The following is a 24,721-nucleotide window of genomic DNA, read 5'->3' as shown; positions in this document are numbered from 1 at the left end:
TAGTTAGGCTGTGTGTTGGAGATCAGTAATTCACTTGAAAGATATTCAATTAGTTAAATGGTTTAATTAGGGTTAGGGGGTGACAAAAATAATCGTGACTAGTCAACTAATCGAATAAATAATTAATTGACCAAGGGAAATTGCATAGAAAACGTTACAGCTCATAATGTGAGGTAACCATGGCTTTGACGCAAAGCTAGCTTTCTAACTAGCTTACTGAGATGAGTCTTCATCATCCAGTGAGCCACAATGTTACATGCCTCCTATTCAGGAAAGCTCAGCTTTGCAGATGCTGCAGTTAACCTTTTTGGCTGAGTGAAGAGTAAAATGCTCCCACACTTTGGAGGTTTTAGGTTGTGAAGGTGTTACTACCAGCGCTGATGTTGTTTTATGCACTCACTGCTTGGTCTGAGGTCCTTTTGCAGGAATTACAGCATCAATGTGGCGTGACATGGAAGCAATCCGCCCATAGCACTGCTGAGGTGTTATGGAAGCCCAGGTAGGGCTCTACGGGGTTCAAGTCAGGTGAGTTGGCTGGCCAATCAAGCACAGTAATAAATACCATGGTCCGCAAACCTAGTGGTTTTGATCCTGCAGGCAGGTGCCACCTTCCTGTTGGAAAATGAAATCAGCATCTCCATAAAGCTTTATGTGTAATTAATTTAGAATATGTCAGAGTTTCGTATTTTAACTTAAATTACAGAAAGAAAATTCTTCCCTTTTCACGATATTCAAATTTTCTTGAGATGCACCTAAGATTATAGTAGCTATATAGCTCTCTTTCAACAGCTGCTGTGAGGAAGGAGGCGTCTTTGCATTATATTAGGCGAAACGTACCGATCTCTTAATAAATCTGTGATATCAGCAGACTTTGGCATTTTCACAATAACAGCAACTTCGTTTTTTTTTTTTATGTAGGTTCACACCTACATTTATATCCGAAATTAACAAAAGTTTCTGATTTTAGATGAAGGCTAAAACAAACCGACCATATAGAGCAACAGTTTGTCCATACCACCCTGACACAGTGAACCACAGGGTCTTGTTAAAAAAAATAATGGAAAGGAAGTGAAATTTTCCATAAATGAATGTTGAATAATTCTTGTTTTGTGAACTAATCAAATAAATGTAACTTTTACTAGACATTTTTAAGTGAATTAGTATTTTTTGTACAAACAATGAGGCCACTGATATGTTGAATTCATATTCCAAGAATGAAAATCTAAGAATAATAAAAAAAATGATTAAATTACATACTTTATATTGATGGTTTCCAACAAAAGGACATTTTACTAGTAGGAAAACATTAGATTTTTAAAATGTATTTCTTGTATTACTACTCAAAGGGTGTACATATTGTCCGTGACAGGGTGGTACAAGAATGACTCCCATGTCTGAATAAAAGGATAATATTAATAAGGATTTTGTGCAGGAGGTGGGAAAATATGATTTCTGGGGGGTTTAACATATCTTTATAAGTTGTAAGTAAAAAAATAATAATAATTGTTTGCTTTTGATGGGGTGGCTGTGGCTCAGGAGGTAGAGCAGGTTGCCCGTTAAACGGAAGGCATGCAGCTCAATCCCTGGCTCCTCCAGGCTGCATGTCGAAGTATCCTTAGGCAAGATACTGAACCCTGAATTGCCTCTGGCTGTTCGCCAGTGTGTGAATGTGTGTGAATGTTTGTTTCTGTTTGAGCATAAATGTGTGTGAATAGTGAATGCAGATGTAGTGTAAAAGCGTTTTGAGTGGTCGAAAAGACTAGAAAGGCACTATACAAATACGGAGCATTTACATGAAAATTTGGAAAAATCTGCGCCTCAAAAACACCCGCTAGTTCTCCCTGCTGGGCGTTCTCAGCTGGCAAAAAACGCTGTGGTGGACACGAGGCCTTATGGTGTTTTCAGACCAAATGCGAATTCAATCCTCATTGCGCTTTCCTCGCGTGAGTACATTGGCGGCAAGTATTCACACACAACGTCAAGGTGATTAGAACTGCAAAAATTTGCTTAAGTTAGAAATTTTCAACTCACGCGATGGCCTCTGCGTCGCTGCCCACCCTGAGCCATGGTTCTGCGTGAGGTTTCTGCCTCTTAAAAGGAAGTTTTTCCATGCCTTCATGGGAATTGTTAGGTTTCTGCACACACACACACACACACAGCATATATGCATTCACTCAGACTATATTTAGTCTCTTTTCCTTGGCTATCTGAACCACCAGGTGAAACTTTACTTTTTCCTTTGATTGGGGGTTGATGCTAATTGATTCTGGCTCCAGAGCTGTGAAGTCTGCCCTCTGTTCCTGCTTGACACAGCACTGCTCGGCTGCAACTCGAGTCGCTTTCCAGGGGCGTCCATAATTGGAACCTTCAGAAATAAGAACTAGTATGCAACTCTCTAATGACTATTTCAGCATTGCACTATTGTACTGTAAAATAGACTACTTCATAGCATTGTATAAGCATTTGTAACTCTAAGCCATCCTTCTACTGCATTACTATACATTAATATTACATATTTTGCACACACACTGGTCTGGAATTCTCTCCAGAGTCAAAATGGTTACACACAAACACACACACACACACACACACACACACACACACACACACACACACACACTACAATACAACAGTATTGTTTTGCCAAATAAATACTTTCTGTTTCAACATTGCATTGGTATTTGCTGTATGTTTTATCAGTGTTTATTAAGATAATATGATACAACAATACAATATTATATACAATAGCATACACTAAATTTGATATACAACTATAAATGTATTCCTGCTAAAAAATAATTCTTTTTTAGTTTGTTAAATAATAATAATAAGTTATTGTGGGTCAGACTTGACTAAGACCAAGAATGCTGCATTATAATATTATATGCACACACGCGCACACACACACACACACAAACACACGCAAGCTCATCATATAGATGATGTCACACACTGCATAGTGTTTGTATGACAAACCAAAATAAAGTTAGATCCCAGGAAAGCTCAGTGGCTGCGACTCTTATCAGAGAGGAGAAATCCTGAATTGCAGAATTAATCGGCAGTTTAAAATATACCTCCTATCACATGTGACCTGCTGTGCATTAATTATTGATCACCTGTTTCTATGCTAGTGAGACATAATTACCTTCTGTAATGTGAACCCTTCATCAAATTTAAACATTTATATTGCTTATCTTTCTGCCTAACCCCCTGGCTACATTTTTCTAATTACACTAATCAAATTGAGTTTGAGAATAATTCTTCTCTTTGCTTCAATTAGAAGCAGGGATGATATGCATATTTCACTTGATCCCAAAGTACTTCACTTTTAACAAGGTGAAATGATGAATAATGTCTTCGTTTTGTCTGATGGTGTACTGCAGGTTAAGAAAGCATTTGCTTAGTGAATGCACAGCTACATGGCTATACTTTTAATTATAAAACACTCTTAAAATAGCCTAACTCTAAACTTCAAATATGTGAAAACATTTAACTTGAACAAAAATGTGGAGTGTAAAATTCAAACATAGGAAAATCCTGATCTTAATTTCATTGCTAACAAAAATCTAGCATCTGACTTACAAATAACTCAACTCAGTCATTGCTGGGTTCATGCAAATGTCTACATCCTCTAAAAAGCAGAGTTAGGTATGGCTCAGGTTAGACACATACCAATGCAAAATCCATGTAGGGCTCGCTTTCTGCTGAGAGTCTCTCAAAGACCAGGCTTCAGAGGCAGCTGTGTCAACAATGTCAACAATGTCTAACAGCAGGATAAGACCACCACTGCCCCCCTCAAAAAATTTTTTCCACTGCCTCGTGCCACTCGTCGAAACAAGCACCATGACATCGAACATAATTAGACTGAAGCCTTTAAAGTCTTTATAATTATTATGATATTCTATCATTATTATTTGATCCCATGAAATGACCCAAACTAACAATTGATTTATGCTACCAACAAGTCCTCTGATTCATAGAGCTTGTTGTCCAAAACCTATTAAAACACATCAGTTCTACTTTCCATTTCAAGTTAAGAGGATTTAATAATATAATTATAATTGCTTTTATATTGCTGTATATTGTCTGCTATTTAGCAGAAGGGAGTTACAAACTCAGTATCTCTTTACAACCTGTTGTAATGTGACAAATAAATGTGCTTTGTACCTTGAACCTTAAATTCCAAATTTGTTTGAATTATTACATATGTAAGGACATTGTCAGGTACCCCCTCCACCGGTGGTACTAGTCCTTTCTTGTTTACCACAGTGTCTATATTAGTGTCTATATTTTAGTTGGAATTTGAATACATGATTTATCTGCAGTGTATAATTAGTTGATTATGTCCCTGCTTTAACTTTATCATGGTTTAAAGATGTTTTTGTCAAATTAAACAATTTTTTTCTCTTGCTGTCTTTTTTTAAACTTACATTCCCAGGTTCAATCGACACATACATATCTGAAAAAGTCTCAAATAGCACAATGAATTAATGCAAGTTTAACTTCTGAACAGTCATACAGTTCAGTTCATTTGAAATAGTCCCCAAGAAATGCACAATTGTCTTATCTTTCAGCAGCTGTTTTAAGAAGACACTGAGCTTTTAAAAAAATGAAACTATATATTTGGGAGCTGTTTCTAAAGATTTATATCTTCAGCAGGGACCAGTGGGGTTGGAGCTGAGAGCCACAGAGTAGGGAAAGTACAGAAAGAAAGACTTTGTTGGTTTTGGTCATTTCGTGGGATTTGCTAGAAAAATACAGTTTAACACACAGAGCCAATCATACTCAGCCCTGGACTTGTGCTAGTGATAATTAAACTGTCAGACTGACCATCTTCCTAATCCCCTTGAGGATCTCTTCACTCTAAAGAGCAAACAGACAAGGACATCTTGAGAAAACAAAACTTTATTAATGGTTACTGATTAGTGGAAGAACCATAGTACATGCACATACAATGACTGGAGAGGAAGCGTTGTTTTGAACACCAACTGGAAGCAGAGCTTGTATAAAGTAGTTGCAGAGTCAGACATTCAGCATGGAGAGGACTATGAATGATCCAGTTTCTGATCGACAGTCCTCACACACAGCACACAGGTGAAGATTTGAACAAGCGGAGCCAGGCTCTTACTGCTGCCTTTTTTGTAATGTGATGCATCTGAGAGTTTTCCTTATCAAAAAGAGAGATATGTAACAATACCACTAATTGGGAATATTTGTAAACAGAATATGGCACAGGAAGCGGCCCGTAGGCTGGCTTGCAATGCAGCCGTAGCAGAACTCCTGTTGCCCATGTAGCGCTTTTCAAATACACTACAGATTTATTCCATTAACTTATATTTACATCATAGATTAGCTTGTTCACAAATCATTTATTTCTCATATTTAATTAGTATTATAATATTCAAACAGTTAATTTTCAAAGAGTAAAGGTTCATTTCTAGAAAATAACAGAAAGGATGTCACGTTAAGAATGACAGGAAATAGAAAGAATCCGAAATTACAGAACTGATAAAAAAAAAAAAGTAAGAAAGATTACAACTACAGCACTGATATGTCTAGGGTTATGTAAAATTTACAAGGACCATGTGCAAAATAATACAACTGACCAAGAAATGGATAAATAATACTATCTACATTACTTTCTTTGTAAAAATCTGAATATGATTTGATAGAAAATGAAATAGCTTGTCCTAACAACCGATATACTTGTCTACATCTAAAACATTATACCATTGTGTGTTTCATATAAGAGAACATATTCACTGCACAGTTCAAATATAATACATTGTTGGATTATTATACTTTACCCCTTTATATTTTAATTATAAAATAAAATAATCAAGGCGAAACAAAATTAACAAAAAGATAAAATATACACAGTGGATTTGGCCACTGTTATTTTTTTAATTTTTTTTAAATCTCTCCTGTAATATAAAAGTTATACCAATGAATATATTAGAAGTTTATACAAAAAACATCTACGTCTGGATGGTGAACACTGAGTATGGAAGAGGAGTAGTGCCACAAAACATTTCATCTCTGAATTCTGCAATTAATTTAATTTATCATATCAAATTTATTTTTTTTAATTCACACGGCTGTAATTCTTTTTCATATCACTAGACAAAGCAAATAAAAGGTTGAATAGTTTAGTTGCCATGGCAATCCTTTTTTCAGATCTAATAATTCATATCTATGTAGAATTTTGACTATACACATTAATACGCCAGAACCTTTGGCTTCAAGTGACGTAAGACATGACTACATTATTTAGTCACACAACCATAGCCTGAATAATGTGTTGACTGACACCATTCTCTCCCTAAAAGGATAACTTAACTACATTGCAGCTGTGATTGCTAATTTTTGTTGTTGTGGTGTTATTTTATCTAGAGATCACAACTTAATTACCCCATCATCGTAAGATAATTGTATTTTGCTTAATATTAATGGCAATGTTTTGGTGGTAAATATTTGTGCAGTGAGCTGGTAAAAAGAGATATCTGTCTATCACCATGAGCTTATACACAACTCATAAGATCAGTTGTTACATCAGCATTAAGTCATCAGCAGCAATCAGTCAAAAAACTACTTGCGACCAGCTGTTTCAATGGATTGACCTGCTGTAGAACAACTTGGGTCCAAGTTTACTTGCTTCTAGATATTGCACTGCAAAAGTTAGTTGTCATAGTTATCATAACTACAGCGGCAGCTCTCAGCCTGCTTTGACTCGCAAACAGAGGCGGATAGATTGAATGGATGAAATTGGGCTGCAGAACATGCAAATTTCATGATTATGCAGACAGATGCAACAAAGGATCGTGTCTTGGGGAAAGATTATTATCTTGGTTGGGCAAAATAATTCTGATCTGAAAGTAAACTTGCAGCCACAAGTAAAGTTTGTTCTCAAGGTAACAAGATAAAAAAGTTGAGACCTCGCAATTATGGGTGTAAAAATAGCAATCATGGCTGCTCTCAGCTTTACCTGCCCTCAAAAGTTCGGAGTTGAACTTTTTGTGTATCTCCATGTTCTCCAAGCCTTCTTTACTTCCTCCCGAACCAAAGGTAAAAAAGGTATCATTGCTAAACTGACAGAGGAAGTGCCAAAGCAAGCTGAGAGAAGTAAACAACAACACTTGACTAGCATAGTCACTTTAACACTCTTACAAAACATAAAAACCCCAAAGTGTGACTTTGACCTATCTTACAGGGTTGGAGTTCAATACAAGCCCTAACAATTTGAATCTGATAAATATTTCCTTTGTTTCCTAATCATTATTAGCAGCTCTCTATTAGTACCATGGAAAAACCTCTAAAGCTGATATTCTAGGTTTAAATCTTTAGAACTTAAAAAACCACAATATCAAAATACACAGCACAAAATATCTGAGGTATAAGATGAAAAATTTCAGCTGTCATTTTATTCTTCTTTTTTGTACTTCTGTGTTAGGACATGCTGAAATGATGCACAAAATGCATGTATTGCAATACCCAGGCCTCAGTAACATCTTTCATCTGATACTCGTTCTTTCATTCTCATTCGCTTACACACTCACACGCACACACACTTTCTTTCTGTCCGGTTGGAAGGTTTGAGGTGTTGCTAATAGGGTGCGAAGCGACTGTAGCCTCCCCGGTATATGCTAGCCTGGAGAGAGGACAGCACTAGCCCCACGTCGTCTGCGTGGCTCCGAGTTTTGGCATCTGTCAGCGGGGCAAACCCATTCTGCAACACACACACGCGCGCACAAACATATACACCCACAAGAGAATGAAAAAAAAAAACATATTCAATGGCACAGATACACAAAGGCATGGAGAAACACATACACCTATAAACCCCCATTAACCCCCCCGTAGTCTTGCACAAACAGGAGTTTTAACATTACATTACTGTAATTCCAGTGCAAACTCATGGGGGATGAAAAGACCAATGACTGGAGCAACCATCATGCAGCAAGCACAGTGAGACACTTAATGCCAGAGGTACATGCGAACAGCTATGTGAATGGCTCATCTTACTACATCTACTGATAAGTGTTAGCCATGCACAATGCTATCATAACTGATAGAAACAACAAAATATAACCCAAGTTGAAATAAAACCTTTAGTTTGTAGCATGTAGCAGAAGGAATAAAAAGTGCTTAAATATTTAACAAGACTTCTTGGTGTTTTGTATTTAACACTTAACAAACCTTATTTATTTAATTTCCTTTGGTTTGCAACATAGTTTAGTGATTAATTACACAGTAGCTGATCCTAGATTTTTGTTCCATTTGGAGGGCGTTTGCTACCAACTAGTCCTTACCTCCAGTCTGCCCAGCTTCCCTACTCACTTCTTTCCTCCTTCACCTCCTCCCTGTGGCTACAGCACCAGGAGGGATTTAATTATCAAAATGACTAATTATTTCATTACCAGGGAGTGTGGGGTGAGGTGGTATCCACCAAATTAGAAATATAATAACTAACATGGACTGGGCTGCCTAGGCATGAAGACATTCATCACCTTTTACAGGCAGGATTAATGTGTCATTTGGACTGCCGTTAGCGGTACAGACAAATTCAATTAAGTTTAAGTGAGGAGATGTCAGCACTGCAGAAAAGCTCATGCACAGCAACTAAAGAAGAGAATGGCGTGAGAAAGGGAAGCAGTATAGAGGAGTGTTGTGGAGTGCAGTTGGCGAAATGTTACAAATAAATAGTTGCTAGCAAATAAATCAAGACTAATTTAAAAAAAATTCATAATAAAATATTCATTGGACACATTCTATTTATTGAATTGGTCACAATTTAATTTCAATTCAGCTCAATTTTATTTACATAGCGCCACATCACATCACAACAGAGGTCTCAGGGGTGTGGGAGATAAAATTGACATTTCTCATTATAAGGCTCTGGCAGTCAGAATAAGACAAAACAAGGCTATGGTGCACATTTATGGGTTTTTTTGTGAAAAGTGCTCCCTAGCTAAAACCTAGCGGTAAGATACTATGGTAGCAGCTGAGCATGGCTGTAATAAGTTATGAGGTCACAAGGTCTGGGCCTTTGTAATTGTATGTAGCTTATAGCCTATTAATAATAAAAAAAAAGAATAGAAACCACTGATAGCGCGATCAACTTAAATGAAGTCTTTAGAACCATGTGGATGCACTGATTACAGTCGCAACCTTCATTTCAAGTTGAAAAACGGTTTCCCCATCAGCGTCCATACTCAATGAATCACATGAAAACATTTTGCCCGCAAAATCTGAGAGCATTGCTGTTTGCGGGCAGAGTTTTGGGCAATAAATATGTTTTGTGAATTTCCGGTTGGCTGTAATATCAACCAGACCGTCCTCTGCATTCAGCACTAACCAGCTGTATTTTATGTTTTCAAAGTAACAATAGTGCCTATTGATTGATTGACTGAGCTACTTTATTAATTGTAAATATAAAAGTGGCACCTCCAACGAGAGATGCCCCAGCTACAGATACCATCAAAAGGACAAAATTGTTGTTAAGCAATTTTAGTGAGTCAAGCAGTGGGTAGAAAGACCATAAAACACACACACACACACACACACACAGAAGAAGATGGCAAAATTCAGCTTTCATAAAAAGTTTTTTTGCCAGCAGGCCTATGTATTTCATTATAGATCATTAGTTTGTGTGACTGTATTGTGACATTGGTTGTGTGTAAGTGTAATTTTGGTAGAATTAATGTAAATAAACTATATTAAAAGAAACAAAACAATATAGACCTCACCAATTTCTAAACCCTGGTTACGGTCCTAAGTCTGATTAAGACAAATCAGATGGCTATCTTACAAAGACTTTTTTTTTATTTATTTATTTTTTTTTACAGAATTCCCATTTTGTGTGTCCATTGATGAAAATAGCAGAAAGATATTAAGATAGTGATGGTGTGGTTGGACAGCTTGTTCCATTTCAGATCCGGCCCCCAGCTTTTGTCTGTTATCCACAGAGTGGCAACATACATTTACTAAACATTTAATATTTTTTGCTGCTCATCTTATTTTTACATTGTAGCTATGGGTTAGCTTACACACTATATTTACAAACAAACAAAACATAATTAGATTCGATAAATGATTTGAAAGCATTCAAACCCCATTAGCAGAATTATTACTCACTTCAGATTCTATAAAATGCTATCAGCCCCAACCTTAATGGGTAGAACAACAAACTGGCTGGTATGCCAGTTTGTTGTTCTACCACAGGCGAAGGGGTCAGGGGGTCATTTCTTTTTGGAAAGTCTAAGAGTCTTTTGCTTAGTCACAAAAAGGCTTACCCTGATCATGTTATTTTGCTCTTGATCTCAGTCAGCATTGTTGTGAGTATTTGATCCATTTATTTTTTAAGTTTTTTTATTTTGTTTTGAATCTGCCCACATAATGCAGGTGCACAGAGCCACAGTAAGCCATTTAAATTGGCTTTTCTACCCTTTAGGTTTAGTTTATTCTGCTGTTTTAACCTTTATGTATGCTGTAATGTGTCTTACATAGTATCTGTCTACAGGACAAATAGAGACAGATGCAGTTTTAAAACAACAGCAGGACTCTAAAATTATTTTTAAACTGTAAAAATTTGCTAAAAAGATCAGGGTTATTTTGCTGTTAGGTAGGAGTGGGACCTATAGCAGCTTTTACCAGCTTGCACACACACTCCTCTCTGCTGAGTGACTTCTGTTTACCTCTCCTGCTAATGAGACATGAGGACGTGTTCGGCTAACTTCCCAGCAATAAGACTAAAAGTTTGAAGCTGTTAGCAGTTAGCTCTGTTAGCAGTTAGCTCAGAGTTTTAGCAGGACAGTGCTGTGATTTCGGTGGACGTAACCGGGCTGTTATTGTCCCGGTGTTAGAGCCGAGCTGCGGGTGCACAGACATTATTCAGGTATAACGTAACCATGGCCCCACTTACCTCACCATCTGGATGCGGCAGCTGCCTCCGCCTGATCCACACAATCTCTGAACTAGAAGTTAGAATATCCATCTTGTACCAACTACAAGAAGAAGAAAGGTTCTTCGATTCCATGGTAACTGTCGTCGTTACCACCAAAACAGCCGGTGAACTGGATTCAACTTTCCCATGCCTGGATGTCCTCATGGCCAAGGCCACAGACCACTGGATCCAGCTGGGAGCTAAGCCCACAGTTAGCTCCACTCCAAGCCGCAAGGAGCCATGGACTACTGTCCTTAAGGCCATACATAGTAGGAAGCTCCCTGTGTGTTCCCCTTCACTTCAGGACATAAAGCTGACTAATTAATTCTCCATCCAGGATTTGTAGGACTCCACAGTCTGATGGCCTCTTGTCTCCATGTTGCTCCAAGCCATCTGTCTCTCCTGTTGATTGCCACTCTCACCAACATGCACCCCTTTCATGACCTGGCAGAGTGTAATTCACTCCTTACCCGGTAACCAGCTTGCCAGTTCAGGCCACCGAACTTAAGGGGGCACGGGCTCGGTCCCAACAACATGGCCCATCACTACGTTCCAGCCCGAAGGACACCGCCGCTTGTTCTGTGAACGCTGATCATCGGTGACTCCGTAGTCAGGAATATTAAATCCAAAACGGCTACCACTTACTGCTACCCCGGTGTCATGGTTTTGGACATAGTTTATAAAATCCTGTCTCTTCTGAGTAAACATCCGCACATAAGAAATGTTGTCATCCATGTTGGCTCTAATGATACCGCTAAGAGTCCAAAGTTTTAAAGGGGTATTTTATCATTCTTTTTAAGTCACTCAAAGACTGCAACAAAGCTGTTTTTATCTCTGGACTGATCCCCTCTTACCAGCATGGTGTAAGGTGTTTTAGCAGGCTGCTTGGTCTAACACATGGCTTCAGTCAGTATGCTCCTCACACAATATGTCTTAATTGAGAATTTCAACCCTTTCTGGAAGCGTGCACCGTTTTTTAACAGAGATGGTATTCACCCTAGTCATTGGGGTGCTCCTGTCCTGGCTGCAAACATTTTCCCGCTGCCAAATGTGCATGACATTCTATCCCCGTAGCAAACCTGGACCCATCACTGGTCAGTGAACGGACTACTGTGAGCTGAGATCAACGACTGATCTTGCGGCATGTGCAAAGAAAAATACCAAGTGTGGTTCCAACTTTGTGCAGCCAGAGAAAAGCAACTGCGGCCACCGGACTCGGAGCCTGCAGCCGCCTTGCTCCAGCAAGTTTTAAATGTCATGTGACATGGTGACGTTTTGCAGCGCTGGCGAAAGTCAGACACAATTTCTAACCAGCATTCCTTATTTTATGTTAAGTAAACATACCTATTAACACAGTCCATACCGTTCACCACCACCACCCACTGGTGTATAAAGCCACCGCCTGGTAGTGCCATCTCATGGACATCCCATATTCCGGTAATCGCAACGCAAAGTTATGGCAACCAAAATCCATATAGGACACATTGGAAAATTAATAATCTTGTAGAGATTTGAGCAAAGCCGCCAACTGTAGCGACCTGTAGAAATGCACTTAAAATGGCCCTTTTTAATGTGAGATCTTTCTCCAATAAGACTTTTATTCTAAATGACTTCATTTTATCTGCACATTTAGATTTTATGTTTTTAACAGAAAAATGGCCTCAAACTAATGATCATAGCCAAATTGCTGAACGGACCCATTCTGTAAGTTTAATATTGTAAGGATGTCCCTGCAGTTAATTGTGTGGTTTGGGCGAGCTAGCTTTATTGAGCATTGCTAAACAGGATAGAAGTTTTTTGTGGCTGTTTAAATTATAACTAGCTTTGGAATATGGCAGCTGAAGTTTATTTTATTTTTTGTTATAGATTCATGAGTCAGCAAGTGTCTGTTTTGTGTTTCAAAAGCCAATAAACAGGGAGAGTTTGCTCTGCCTCTACCACCACTGGGTGTCCCATTCCCTGTCTGTCCTTCCTGCACTGGTACACTTCACCTAACACAACGCAGAGGCCGCTTTGAGGCTCACCGCTGGGAAGACAGGGTTATAATTGAATGCTGAAGGATGCCAGAACAAACTATTTTTCAGAACTTATCTCTGTCCACCACCACAACCCAAGGTTTTTATTTCAGACTGTTGATCTGCTGGTAAGTCCAAGCCCAACTAGCCCCAGCTGAAAGTAATGCTGACTGTGGAGTGTTTTTATTGTATTTTATTGAAAAGGTGGAGTCAATTCGGGCTTCTGTCACATCCAGTGCCACTTACTCAGATTTTCCTTACCCACCGCATGACAATTTGAACCAGATTTTTAACCAGCTTTATCCCATTGCTTTTACTGAACTTGTAGATACGGTATCACATATGAGAGTTTCTTCCAGCCCTCTTGATGTGATACAGAAATAGTTTTTACTAAGAGTCATGGAAAACCCTGCTTGCTTTCTGTTTTTAATAGTTCTTTATCCAGTGGCTGTGTCCTGCTGCGTGTGTGAACCCACTGTTAAAAAAACCTGGACAGGACATCTCCTTCCCCGAAAATTATAGCCCAATTTCCAAGTTCCCTTTTATTGCTAAAATTTTAGAAAAAAAATGTGTCCTAGCAGCTTCTCTATACATTGGAAACAAATAACATATTTGAAAAGTTTTAGTTGAGCTTCAGGAAGTACCATAGCACTGACACTGTATTGCTTAAAGTTACCAATGATCTTTTGATGGCATGTGCTCAGTGCTTGTACTCCTGGGGAGACTGTTTTTTATCTGTCGGATAGGAGGTTCTGTGTATCTTTGAATAATTTTACATGTCCTTACTCTGCTGTGAAGTACGGCGTGCCACAGGGGTCAGTTCATTATAATGCTTTCTTTGTTCAGAGACCTGGCTGAAATCGAGAGGGAACAGAGCCTTTGCAAACTGCAGTTAGAGCACCGAGGCTCTGGCACAATCTACCCGAGGAAATTAGATTGGCTGAATCAGTGAACTTTTTTAAATCCCTTGTTAAAACATACTTATTGAAGAGCGTTCCATGATTTTATTAAGTATTTTAAGTATAATTTTAAAACAACTGTTATTTCTTAAATGTGTTTTGTTATTGTTTTACCTGTTTTTACCTCTCTCTCTACTTCCATCCCCCTCCCTCTTTCTCTCTGTTCCTCTCTTGCCCTCTCTCTCTCTCTCTCTCTCCCTCTCTCCTTCTCCTTCACCCCTGACCGGTCGAGGAAGATGACTGAAATTTTATCATGCACATAGCCGACCAATAGGACGTCGCTACCGATACGTGTGTGACGTATAAATGTGTCCCTACTGCCTCAGCATCCCTTTTTCTTCAGCAAACGGCGAAATGCTCACTGAATTCACCACCTCCACGGATGGAGTAGCCACTTCTAGGAAATTATCTTTGCACCCGGGCGAGGTGACCCATGTCCTGCCCGGACAAGTCCAGGCCCCCCGCCAGCCGAAGGGAGCGACTGGCCAGTTGACCGTTATGGAGGGAGAGAGGCCTGCTGACGCTGCCACAATCCCCCGTCTGGTGTTCGCCATTGTTTTACATGTGCTGCTTATGTAAAACTATGGTAAGGCTTTTGAGAATGTGGAAACCGTTTTAGAGTAAAACATGTTAATTACATTCCTCAAAGAGCTAAGTTAACTTCTCTCATCAAAGAGCTAACATTAACTCCTGGGGTGAGGCTAAGGGTTCGCCCTGCGGCCTTGTGTTCACGAAGCCACTGTTCTAACATGTGCTGCTTGTGTGTACACTGTGGTGATGCTTGTGAATGTTAAACTGTTTATTAGAAACACATTACATTCTTAGAAGTGCTAATTCCCCACCACAAACCCCATCTCATTGAGCTAGCTGTGTTGAACGCGCTGCTGCGCTCACTGCTTCGGTTGCTTTCGTTTCCTCCACAAGCGGCTCGTAGCGGCTGTTGCAGCAGGCGAGGCTGTCTACCTGCCGTTGCTTCTCAGTGAAGCTGTGAGCTTGAGGCTGACGTCAACCACAGTCACGCCGGCTGTGGTGCGTTCAAGGCCCGGTCGGCCTTTTCCAACTCCGGCCGTGGTGCATTCTTTTTCGATTGCAGCCCTTGGAAAAAGTCTAAGCCTTATTTATTTAAAAATAAATAAATAAATAAAATAAAATGAAGGGTGACAGAGGGACAGACGCTGATGCACACCACCAGACCTCCTCCCTCCGTTATGTGTCCAGCATGCATTTATTTGTGTTTCATGTGCTGCTGTGTACACACTGAAAATGCTGTGAATGTTCAGCTGATTAAATACAGTACATTCCTATAGAGCATTCTCCTCCTCACCGAACCCCCTCCATCTTCGGCTCGGTGCGTAACGCGCTTCAGTCTCCACAAAACTGCACATTCACCGATGCTAAGCTAATGATCCAACCTACGGCCCAAACTGCTCTCCTTGCTAAGCTCGAGAGAGACCGTGGGAGGACCCGGTTCTTTGCTGCGCTATTCAAACCACTGGGACAAAAGCCCATGTCCCACGTCACTCTCTTGGTGGCATCTGAGTGAGACGGTAGTAGGACCTGGGCTTCCTCCTTGCTAGCCGGCTGTCCGGCCCGCGCAACTGGTCGCCTACATCGCCTGGCAGCCGAAGGGCTACTGCCATGGCGGTGACACAATGGAGCAACACGAGCTAACTCTTCGTTCCCCGTGCACTCACGACAGTATCCACGGGAACACTGCTAGCTCCCTGACAGTGTGTGTGTGTTCCTAAAACACACAACCACATTATAGACATATGCTCAACCGAACCGAACGATGCCGCTGCATGCTGACAAGCTGGGTGGACAGCATTCTGAGACAAGGCTACTCTCTTCAGTTCTGCTGCATACCACCAGTTTTGCTGGACATAATGGAAGCCAGTCTATCCTCTCAAGAGGAAGTGGACTTCCTGGCTGTCTTAGGGCATCTCTGCGCATGACATGCACAGAGGCCTTGCACCATGTACTTTTTGGTCCCCAAAAAGACGGCCACCTGAACCAGCATAATGGACAAGAGTGCGTTTCCACATGCTGATGATCAGGAAAATGCTGGAGCCAGTGCAGCCCGACCTGAAAGACGCCTTTCATGTCGGGGTGATGCAGTAACAGGGAATTTCTAGGCTTCTCCTCTCAGGGGGTAGCCTACAAATACATTAGGCTCCCCGTCAACTACTTGCTAGCCCCCCACATGCTCAGCAGATGCATCACACTGCAATCGTGCGAGAAGGGCATGAGGGTTCCTTTCTACTCACGAACGGAGTATCTGGGGATTGTGCTCAACTACAACACTCCAAGACCGTATCTGTGCGCGTCGCTTGGTGGTCCACAGGCTGCAGTAGGGGACAGCTGCGGCAGCGCTGTCAGTGATGCTGCTGTTGGGCCTCAGGGCAGTAGTCCATCAGGTGGTCCCTCTGGGCTTGCTGCACATGCGACGGCTACAATGTTGGTTTGCCAGCCTGCATCTGGACCTCAAGAGGCAAAGGTGATGCAGGTGATGCCCCCTTTCAACTCTAGTGCAGGAGTATCTGCGATTCTGGGGGTCTCTCACTGTTTGGCTGCATGGGTGCTGCTCGGCAGGGTGTCTTCATCTGTGTCAGTCTTCATAGATTAGTCTCTCACTGGATGGGGAGGGACCTGCCAGGGGAGTGCAGTGAGTGTTGTGGCTCCCGACGAGAGCCGAAGGGGCCACACACCACACATCCACAATCCACTCCAAGCTGTGTTTGTAGTTTGGTGGTGCATTTCCTCCAGCGCATACATCAAAAGACAGGGTGAAGTCCAATCCACGGCTCTGTTGGCGCTGGCAGGGAACCTATAGACGCGGGCCTCAGAACACCTGCTGTCTTTGAAAGCCCTTCACGTCCCAGGCTTGGAGAACAGCGGTGGCTGACCTCATGTTGAAGGCTGGCCCCCAACCGAGCGGGTGGACAGATCAACAGATCTGAGCTCGCTTTGGGAGAGCGGAGGTGGATCTGTTTGCCAACACCCACTGCCCGCTGTGGTTCTCAATTCAGCCACAGGACAGCCCACCCTTTGGGATGGACACGTTACACACGCGCCATTGCCAGAAGGGCTGCTGTTTGTGTTCCCCCCCACCCCATCTCATCCCTCCAGTTAGGTGAGGCGGGAACGGTCGTTCGTCATTCTGATAGAAGTGACGCAACCTACAGTGACAGAGCCCTGGCCTGTACCTATGGTCTGGGGGGCTCTGTCTCAAGGTTGAGGGTTCATATGCACAATGCTGGTGTTGGACCAGCCTCTCTAGGTTTTTTTCCTCAAATTGTGGAGAGGCAGACTCAGGCTGGTCTAACCGCTGAGGTCGCACAGACCATCCAAATGGCGGGCAGTCTCCACCACGTCTTGCTGTGAAGCTAAGTGGTTGGGCTTTCAGCGTTGATGCACTGAGAGGGAGACGGATCTGCCTACCTTTTCGGTGGGATCCGTTTTCTCTTTCCTGGAAGGTCTGATAGAGAAGGGGCTGTCGCACTGCAGCTATCTCTCCTGTCACAGGAGGTTTGGTGACAGGACAGTCTTCACCCACTCCCTCGTGATGCGCTTTCTGCAGAGTGTGAGAAGACAGCGACCGTTGTCGTGTCTCTCAGCGCCTCAGTAGGACTTGCTGCTTGTGTTGGTGGCTCTAATAGCTGCACCTTATGAGCCCCTGGAGCAGTCCTGCTATTTCTTGAACAGCCCTGCGTCTTGCTCTCACCTCTGCTAAGAAAGTGAGTGAGCTATGTACCCCAGCTGCATGCTGGATCTTGGTGTCCACAGTGCAGCCTGATTGAGACAACACACCTCCTTTGTTCTTAAGAACATGAGGAGCATGTTCAGGTCCAGGACAATAAATCTGGATGCTTTCTACCCCCCCTACCCCACTTAGGGTGCAGGGAGGTGAGAGTGCATCTGTTGTGCCCATGTGTGCTAGGCTAACGTCCTATGTAGAGCACAAAGCCCCCATTCGATGCACTGGTCAGCTGTTCGTCTGTTTCAGTGATAGTGCAGTTGTAAAACCCTGTCCAAGAAGAGCCTGGCCAGCTGGCTTTGTGAGTGAATCTCCCAAGCCCGTACACGGGCAGGAACAGACCCACCCTTAGCGGTGTGTGCACATTCCACTCAGAAGAGTGGAAGTGTCTACGACCCTTTTCAGCAGGGTGTGTGTCTAAGAGATCGGCACAATGGCATCTTGGCCCTTACTGTGCCCGTTTGTGCGTTTCTATGTCTTGGATATGTCGGGATCCTTCTCGGGATCCAGCTCGCAAGTGCGAGGATCTGAAAAGTGAGGATCTAGTGACTACTGGGTGTAGAGGGGGAACATACACTGGCAGTGCCTGACGTTCCAGAGAGAAGTCAGGGCAGTCCAGGTGTTAATGGTCAGGCCAGGCCCCTATTGGTCCAGCAACCTTCTCAGGGGTGTCCCACCACTCTGTCACTAGGTGAAGTGGTGGTTGGGGCTTTGGCCGGCCTGTGGCAGACCGGGTTGGTGTGGTGGACTTTGGCTTGTCACGGCTAGGGCGGACAGTCATCGGGCTCCATCCACTGTACCCATAGAGTCCAGTAGAGGGCGGAGCCTGTGTGAGATAGAACTAGGGTTACCATATCGTAACCTTTGTTACTTCACGTTATGAGCGATAACATTTTCTATACCGTTTCCCTTGGTTACAGTACATTACATTTATTCATTTAGCTGACACTTTTATCCAAAGCGACTTACAGCTGCTATACATGTCAGAGGTTGCACTACTCAGGAGCAACGAGGGGTTAAGTGTCTTGCTCAGGGACACAATGGGGGATTGAACTGGGGTCTCTCACACCAAGGGCATGTGTGTTATCCATTGTGACATCACCACCACCCCAGTGGTTTTAAAACGATCTTGTTCACTTTCCAGATCTAACTTTACAATCATAAACAATACATGGGGACGTTTACAGCTGGAAAAGCGTTGCTGCTGAGTGCACAAGATTACACAACACCAGACAATTTCATACTTTCTAAAAAATTTTATTAAATTAAAAATACAGTTCTGTCTATGCGTGAGGGTGCCCCAGAGTTCCTTAAAGAAATCATGGAGTTTTGTGAGTGGTTGAGTTAGGGGAAACTATATACACTTTGTGAAACGCTATATACTTAAAAATCGTTATCACTGGTCCCTTCTTGTAAATTTGGCAAATGTAATGGATGATGTTATTCCTTTCTTTGTATACAAATATATAGTCAGTTTGTCAGGTGTGTAAGCTGCTCTGTCACTAGACAGCAGATCAGCTGCTCAGTTGAGGGCTCGCACAGCGCTGCACACACTGTTGTTTCTTACAGTGTACCTGTTTGGTCAATGAAGGGACTTGATTTCATTGGAACTTTCTGTTATTGCAGCAGAAAAGTTAATTAAAAAATTCATTTTTGAAAGCAGTATTAATTTTATTGTCTTGACTGTTAATTAGCACATGCCTTAAACAACCTCAAGTTAAGTGTATTTAAAAGTTGTTAGCTAAATGAGAGGCATTGTGTAATTTTTCAATACATAATCCGAATAGTCGATTATTATTTTCAATAATTGATAGAATGATCGACTATTAAAATAGTAATTAGTTGCAGCCCTAGTCATGAGTGCTAACTGGTCAAAGTTATGAAGTTATCTGGTTTTTACTTAATGCCCTTAATACAGCAACTCCTCTCTTGCACTTTTTTGGTGGTGCGCAATGTGCTGGATATGTGAATGTACTAAAACCTTGTCAGACAAGTGTGCAAATACAAGGAATTTAACTGTACTTACTTCACTCTCTTTTAAATGCATTTATAAATAACATTTGTGGAAAGGACAGAAAGATCATCAGCAAAGTCAGGATCTTCAAGCTAGCTAGAGAGGGTGTTATGTTTGTGTAGGACTCAATAACGACACCGTGTAGCTTCGTTCCTGTTGCGTTTACTCAACTGCTGCAAACCTTACATTTTACCTCTTGCCGTAAATCAATGCTGTAAGTCTTAAAGGCACAGTAACCTGTCACTCGCAGTGCATAACATAACAAAGTCGAACAGGACACAATACTGAACGTTTTCAGACATAACATTCCCCAGCGCCCAAACAAGTCGATGATGGCGGTCGATGATGGAGTGTGCAGTGATGGAGCTCAGCTGAAAAACCTCTGGCCACTTCGAGTGAAGATCGTGCACAACCAGCAGGTAGCGAGCGTGAGCAGGTGCCCCGTGAAGTTCACCACAGAGGTCGACCTGAATATGTTCCCAGGGTGACGACGGCCAAAGTGTCGGGGTGAGAGGGGCTGTGGCTGGCTGACCAGTTTTCCCACTCAGGAGGCAGCAAGTGCAGTTACGTACCAGCTCCTCAACATCAGTATCTATGTGGGGCCACCACACTGTGTCACGGCAGCACTGCTTCACCTTGACCACCCCCAGGTGCCCCTCATGCGCCATGTGTAGTACTCTGGACCTGAGACACTCCGGAATGACTGCACGGTGGCCACGGGCCAGGCACCCTGCCCCCCAGCAGGAGAGCTCATTGCGGAAACGGTAATAGGGGAGCAGCCTGTCATCCACTTTGGCAGGCCAGCCGTCCTGGACGTAGGTACGGAGAGTTGTGAGGACCTCATCAGCTGCTGAGGCCTGCTGCAGCTCTGCCAGAGTGACTACTGAACTGAGGGGCCCGTGCAGGATGTGGACCCAGTCTTCATCGCTCTCTGTGTCTGGTGTCACTCTACCCGTCTCCTTCGTCACCGACACAGCTCTAGACAGGAGGTCGGCCACCGTGTTGGCCCGCCCAGGCATAAACTCCAGACTGAAATTGTACTGGTTCAGCCTGTCAGCCCACCTCAGCAGTCTCATGGGCCTGTGCCCCGAGCCTTGAGTCGCCAGCAGTGCCGTCAGCGATTGGTGTTCTGTGCGGATGGTGAAGGGCCTCCCGTAGAGGTAAACATGCCAGCGTTCACACGTCCACAGGCAGGCCAGGGCCTCCCTCTCCCCCACTGAATACTTCTGCTCTACTGGAGTAAATGCCCGTGAAGCAAAAGCCACCGAGCGTTCCACCCCCTCTTGAGTCTGAAAGAGCACAGCGCCTAACGCCACCCCGTAGGCGTCGCAGGTGACCATGGTGGGCGCGGTCAAGCAAAAATGGGTCAGTGTTGGTGGGGACGTGAGCTGCTGTTTGATGACACGCACAGTTTCTTGGCAGGCCGGGGTCCAGTCCCACGTAACATCCTTCCTGAGCAGCCGGCGCTGTGGGGCCGTTGTGTCAGAGTAGTGTGGCATGAATCTGAGGTAGTAGGCGGCCATCCCCAGGAAGGAAGACAACTGGGATGGTGACTGCGGGTCTGGCAGGGACAGAATGGCGTCAGTGTGGGACATAATCGGGGCGATGCCCTTCTTCGAGAGCCGGAAGCCCAGGAACTCAACCTCCTCAACCCCGAACATGCATTTCTCAGAGTTCAGTGTGACCCCATGCTGTTCGAAACGCTGGAAGACCTGCTCCAGGCGATCGTCATGGCGATCGTCATGCAGCGCGGTGGAGGGTGCATGCACCACCATATCATCCAGGTAGATGGAGACACCCTGGATACCAGCCAGTATGAGTGACATTATCTTCTGAAAACAACTCGGGGCTGATGAAAGTCCAAACGGCATGCGTTTAAATCTGAAAACCCCCACGTGCGTGACAAACGCTGTAAGGTCCATGCTAGCCGGTGCCAGAGGGACCTGCAGGTAGCCGTTACGTAAGTCCATCTTACTGAAAACAGTGGAGCCATGGAAATGGCTAGTGAGCTCCTCAGCCGTAGGTAGGGGGTACTTATCAGGAATGATGGCTTTGTTTACATCTGTGAGGTCGACACAAAGTCGCAGTCCGCCCCCCTCCTCTTGGCTATCACCAGGTTAGACACCCATGGTGAGGCGTCGACGGGCTCTATGACGTCCGCCTCCACCAGGCGGTGCAGCTCGGCCTGGACCGCATCACGGAGAGCCAGGGGAATGCACCGTAGGGGTTGGATCACAGGGCGGACTGACAGATCAACAGTAGGCTGGTGTACAAATCCAGGCATGCGGCCAACCCTGTTGAACAGTTGTGGGTAGCGGTCAGGCCAGGATGCGGCGACCTGCAGGACACGCAGGCCCCTCGCATCACTCACAGTAAAGCCCAGGGCAAGGCAAGGCCCATAATATTAGCTCCCTTCCGGGTGATGCAGAACTTAGTGTCAGGCGCACACTGTCGATCATAGCTGACGGGGAGGCGGGCCACACCCAGAGTAGAGATGGGGAAATGGCCGTAGCCTAACAGGGATTTAGCCGCTGCCGCCAGACGCACATGACTGAAGAAGCGGTCATATGTGCATTTGTTCAGGATTGAAACTTTAGCCCCTGTGTCCACAAGGAGTGGAATGAGAGCTGTGCCCACACGGCATGTGCAGAGTTTGAACGAAGGCTGTGGGGTCTGTACAGTGTTTATGGGAACAGCAGCAGTATCGGGGCAAGCAGGAGAGGAGCGACTGGTTCAACTTGTTGCAGTTACGACAACATTTCCCATGGGCAGGACATGACTGATCTCTAGTTGCATGTTTAGGGAAGCCACAGTTGCTACAGCTCTTGTGCCCACTCTCCCTGGGCCACCTGTCCACCCTCTGTACATCCAGACTGTCACTCACCCTGTCAGCCGCCTCGGCAGTCTGAACTGACGGTGGTGATGATGTCACAGGCTCGTGCACAGCGCGGCCGAACTTGCGCGCCTCGATCAGGGCCGGTTCCAACTGCTTTCCAATTACTAAAGCGTCCGCTAGCGTCGTGGAGTCCGGCTCTAGTAAAAGTCTCTCCCTCAGCTGGTGACATGACGTTTTCTCTATTAACTGGTCGACTATCTAGCCCGCTCACGTAATGCTGATACAAAATGGGCAACGGTCTTACCCGGCATTTGGGTCCGCTGACCGAACTCAAAGCAGTGCATCCGCCGGCTTCTTCCGGAGCTGAAGTGAGCCTTCAAGGCAGCCGTGGCTGTGACGTACTTGTCATCCAATAAGGTGAGCGTGGCAAAGATTCGCTGTCCCTCCTGCCCGAGGCAATGGTAGGAAAGGTGGCGGTGGTGGTAAGACGAGTTCAGACATCCTCGTTCACCAAATGATGTGTTTGTGTAGCACAGTGTAGCTTTGTTCGTGTTGCGTTTACTCAACTGCCGCAAACCTTACATTTTACCTCTTGCCGTAAATCACTGCTGTAAGTCTTAAAGGCACAGTAACCTGTCACTCGCAGTGCATATCATAACAAAGTCGAACAGGGCACAATACTGAACGTTTTCAGACATAACAGAGGGTCCACTGGATGCCTCAAGATATGTTTATGATATTTGTCTACGTGTAGCACCTTATCACCACAGCAAATTCCTCGTATGTGTAAAACACTGCTTGGCAATAAAGCTCCTTCTGATTCTGATTCTGATATGTCAGTAGTTTTTCTTCGCACAATCCTATTGATCCAATCCAGAGAATGGGGGACAGAATGGAGCCTTGGCGTACTCCAGATTGTACAGGGAACCACTCAGAGATGATATTGCTAAGTATGAGACTGCATTCAAAGTGGTCATAAAACTTTCCAATTAAGCAGGATCTTCCACAGGTTTGTGGTGAATGCTGTCAAATGTCTTTCTGAGGTTGATGACATTAACAAACAATGGAACATTCCACTCAATGCATTGCTCTGTAATGTTACAAAGAGCAAGGATTTGATCTTTTGACCTGTGCAACCTCTGCCCTTCCAAAATCCAGCCTGTTTTTCACAGAGTTTGCTGTTTGCTGGCACTGTTAATTCTGTCCAGGGAAACTCTACAGAACACTTTGAGGCGGTGGAAATAAGCATGATCCCACGCCACCTCTTTTTCCTGGGGATCTTGACAATTAGGCCCTTGGACAAATAACTGGGAATATTTTCTTCAAATTCCATATATTCCTGAAAAGGGTAGACAGGGCCCTTGTAGATGAGAGATGTTAAGATGTCAGGCATTAGCATCTCAACATGGATGGAGTTGATACCTGCTACTTTGCCAGTTTTCATGGCTTTGGATGGATTCCATCTTCCTCTACAGGCGGAGCACCAACATCAATGTTCAGGATATCAGCTTCAGGTGAGGGGTTGGCTGGTTCATTAGGCTCTGGCTGATTAAGCACATTTCAGAACTACTCAACCTAGTGTGCTGCTTCCTGGTGCTCTGTTGTTATTTTCCTGCCAGATCAGTACAGGAGTTGAGGGCTTGGTGTTGCTTCCACTCAGGAGCTTGGTGATCTTGTAAAGGGTACTTTAGATTTCTCCTTATTGAAGAATTTTCTGCCTCTTTCACAAGTCCATCCACAAGAGTTTGTACCTGCCGACACTCTTTTTTTACCCACTTATTTTTGTCCCTGTAGGCTTTTTTTTTTTTATGTCGCTGGCCTCAAGAGGGGTTCAGCCTTTGCCACCAGCCTGCAGAGGGCTACCGCTATCGCCATTTGGCCTACAGAAGGTTTCCACTTTTGATGCCGGCCTTTATCTTGTTGTCCCCTCCGGATGTGCTCAGCCCTTCTGGTCATCCTTTGGACCTCCTGTTCAGCACTCAGGCCATCTGCCTGAGGACTTCTGTTTCACCCCTGTCTAGCCTCTGCCAGAGAGCACAAGCTCCTCTCTTCAGCACAACAAGCAGACACTTATTTCCTGTTTTATTTTGAAAATATCCTTCCTTGTGTGTATTGTGTGACTTTGCTTCCTGTCATTGTGTGCCATTGGGTTATCCTCACCTCTATTTTTTATATTTGAGTCAGTGTAGTCATTTGTT

At 43.7% G+C, this 24,721-nt stretch overlaps 1 protein-coding gene across 3 annotated transcripts in view; it reads right to left on the bottom strand.

The window, feature by feature from the left end:
- Window positions 1-4,889: 4,889 nt before the first annotated feature.
- rbfox1 (RNA binding fox-1 homolog 1) overlaps window positions 4,890-24,721 on the bottom strand; it is a 276,075-nt gene continuing 256,243 nt past the window's right edge. For 2 of the 3 annotated variants that reach the window (XM_038739155.1, XM_038739164.1), the window contains exon 12: window positions 4,890-7,726. In XM_038739155.1, coding sequence (XP_038595083.1) covers window positions 7,604-7,726 — 123 coding nt within the window. In that variant the 3' untranslated portion in view covers window positions 4,890-7,603. The remainder of the gene's footprint in view (window positions 7,727-24,721) is intronic. The other variant, XR_005447445.1, reaches the window with a different exon arrangement.

Source organism: Micropterus salmoides, unplaced genomic scaffold, assembly GCF_014851395.1.
Source record: "Micropterus salmoides isolate LMB-PRFRI ecotype aquatic unplaced genomic scaffold, ASM1485139v1 Ms_hic_scaffold_10, whole genome shotgun sequence".
Lineage (NCBI taxonomy): Eukaryota > Metazoa > Chordata > Actinopteri > Centrarchiformes > Centrarchidae > Micropterus > Micropterus salmoides.
The sequence above is the reverse complement of the archived record's forward strand: the minus strand, read 5'-3'. Positions and strand labels throughout refer to the sequence as shown.